The sequence below is a fragment of the Gordionus sp. m RMFG-2023 genome, chromosome 1, assembly GCF_954871325.1.
Source record: "Gordionus sp. m RMFG-2023 chromosome 1, tfGorSpeb1-WG-v2, whole genome shotgun sequence".
Classification (NCBI taxonomy): Eukaryota; Metazoa; Nematomorpha; class Gordioida; order Chordodea; family Parachordodidae; genus Gordionus; species Gordionus sp. m RMFG-2023.
Window position 1 is genome coordinate 105505 of NC_088775.1, and position 2376 is coordinate 107880.

A 2376-nucleotide genomic window follows, 5' to 3' on the forward strand; every position below is an offset into this window, starting at 1 on the left:
AATACAACCAGCAAATTCAAATTATAAATGCAAAAATTTACGGAAGAAAATTGGACAACTGAATTGGAAAAACATCCAATTTTCAGAACTAAACCTATACTACCCGGAGAAGAATTGCCTGAATTGTTTCAGGCATTACAGGTAATTTTATTTATCAAAATCATTTTTCTTCTAATAATAGATAGGCTATCAAATATGAAGATAATGATATTTCGATATTGGTGCAGAATTATAAAGAAGATGGGGATCATAATTTAAAACAAAAATACTATGAACCTGCTGTGCAATCGTATACAAAGGCAATAAATCTAAAATATAATGACAATGTTCTCAATTCAATCTTGTATTCTAATCGAGCAACTGCTAATTACCTATTAAGTTTGTTTAATCTTTATATAAATAATATAATTTATCTCCAAAGATAATTTTGGTTCCTGCCTCAAGGATGCTGAGAAGTCTTTATCATTAAATCCTAATTATTTAAAGCCTCTATATAAAGCAATTTTATCTAGTCTCAAATTAGAAAAATATCAAAAAGCATTTAAGTAAAAGTATATAAAAATATAATGTTTGATATGTTTAATTAAGTTTATGTAAAGAGCGTTTGGATAACTTAGAAAATTTGTCGAAAGAAGATATTGCATTTCTACAAGAAAAACAATCCATAACATCAAAAAAATTGTCAGAGATACAAAATGCCAAAAATTTAGTTTCAAAAAAGTTGGTGTTGAAAGTATACATTTTAAATAGTTTAAAAACTGCGTTTCTCGTCAGGAAGATAAGAGTATTTGACCAAAATTCAAAAATTTCAAATTATAGTGATGACAAATTGTGGGAAAATTTCACAAAAATTGATACTAACTATCCATTTCTCAAGTCTCCTCTAAGCATAACTGATAACTACTCCTTTTCTAGTAACGATCACATTACTAAATCATATTGTGAATCAGACCACATCAAACCTGAATTCCTCGACTTAATAAAATCAGAAGGAGAAGCATATTTATACTTGGAACAATATAGCGCTAATTCAAATTCCTCAAAATATTTATGTAGCAATATATTGCATTGGCCTGTGACATTTGTGTACCCACAATATCAACAATATGATTTGATCATTGATTTTTGTGAAAATGATGATTTCATATATCACCTATCACTCATGTTTCCTCCCACGAAGACAAATGATGTACTACTTTATCCTCAATGGGATTCCAAGACAGAGTATACTATAGACAATTTGGACATTTACTGGGAAGATAAATTTGCACAAAGGTTGGTCAAAATAAATTTCAAAGATTTAACCTTGAGACAAGCTTTATATCCTGAAACAAATGAAGTTATTCTGTACATACAAGAACCTTTACTAACTTTTATTATTCTACCCAGAACTTCGGACTTTACACAAAAATATTTAAAAAATTATTCTATAGACACATCCAGCTCAAAAGTAATAATGAAAAAAACTTAAAATTATAACAGAATTTTGCATATTTATTATAATCATTAGATAGTTTTAATAAAATTTAAATCATGATTATAATTAGAAATATAATGATATTTTATTATTATTTTATATGTGTATCAGAGAAAATCTGTTAACATTAAGGCGTTTTAATTTTTATTAATTTTTTTCAAATTTGATCTGTCAATCCATCTAAAAAATCGGTTTATGACCAAAAATATAATTACATAACTATAGTCTTGAGTTTTCACCTTATAGAGGGAAGTTTCACTTGTTATTCCCTAAATTATTTAACCCATATAAAAGCAGGTAATCTGTTGGTGTATGTGCTATGACATTTGGTTCTATCTCAACTATCGTCATGTTGGACAAAGGTTTTACAGTCATGAGTGCTACTACTGTCAGTACCTTGAGTTGTACATTAAGCCCCACTTTCTTTTAAGTTGTTTTCTATAATAATTGGTTTAAATATTCCTTATTTAATAATGATACCAAATATAAAATATGTAAATTATAATTTTTAATTCAAAATTATTTCTATCTTCCACCTCCACTCTTTGTATTTTATAACATGTTCCTTTCGATATTTCTAAACATAAGGTATGTGCAGATCCCAAATTATTTTATTACTTGTTCACCCACTTCCCCATTAATTTTGTAGTAAATGAGTCAATCACATTTCATAAATGTCATTTATTTTACTTTAGGAAAAGAGTGAGTACATGGTCTATTCAATCAGGGTTAAGTCATAATTTGATCAAATCCACTTACAATTTAAGGGCCAAGCGGAAGAACTGTCATCACAGATATGAGAATTACTAGTAAAGTTTCCAGTTTTTCGTGTAATAACAATTAGTGTAAAAATTTATTTTTAAAATTGTCTAATGTTATTCTTCCCCAAACCCTTATTC

At 27.6% G+C, this 2376-nt stretch overlaps 1 protein-coding gene across 1 annotated transcript; it reads left to right on the forward strand.

Annotated features, from left to right (window-relative positions):
- LOC135922417 (tetratricopeptide repeat protein 4-like) lies at positions 1-1471 on the forward strand. The gene is made up of 4 exons (XM_065456800.1): positions 1-141; positions 186-378; positions 422-545; positions 589-1471. The coding sequence occupies exons 1-4, from the start codon at positions 28-30 to the stop codon at positions 1469-1471; spliced, it is 1314 nt and encodes a 437-aa protein (XP_065312872.1). The 5' UTR covers positions 1-27.
- The last annotated feature ends 905 nt before the right edge of the window (positions 1472-2376 follow it).

Excerpts from the sequence above, each read along its gene's own strand:
- LOC135922417 (XM_065456800.1), top strand. The coding sequence starts at position 28 with ATGCAAAAATTTACGGAAGAAAATTGGACAACTGAATTGGAAAAACAT. Across the intron at positions 379-421 it reads AACTGCTAATTACCTATTAA|ATAATTTTGGTTCCTGCCTC; the intron begins GTTTGTTTAATC and ends TTATCTCCAAAG. Across the intron at positions 546-588 it reads AAATATCAAAAAGCATTTAA|TTTATGTAAAGAGCGTTTGG; the intron begins GTAAAAGTATAT and ends TGTTTAATTAAG.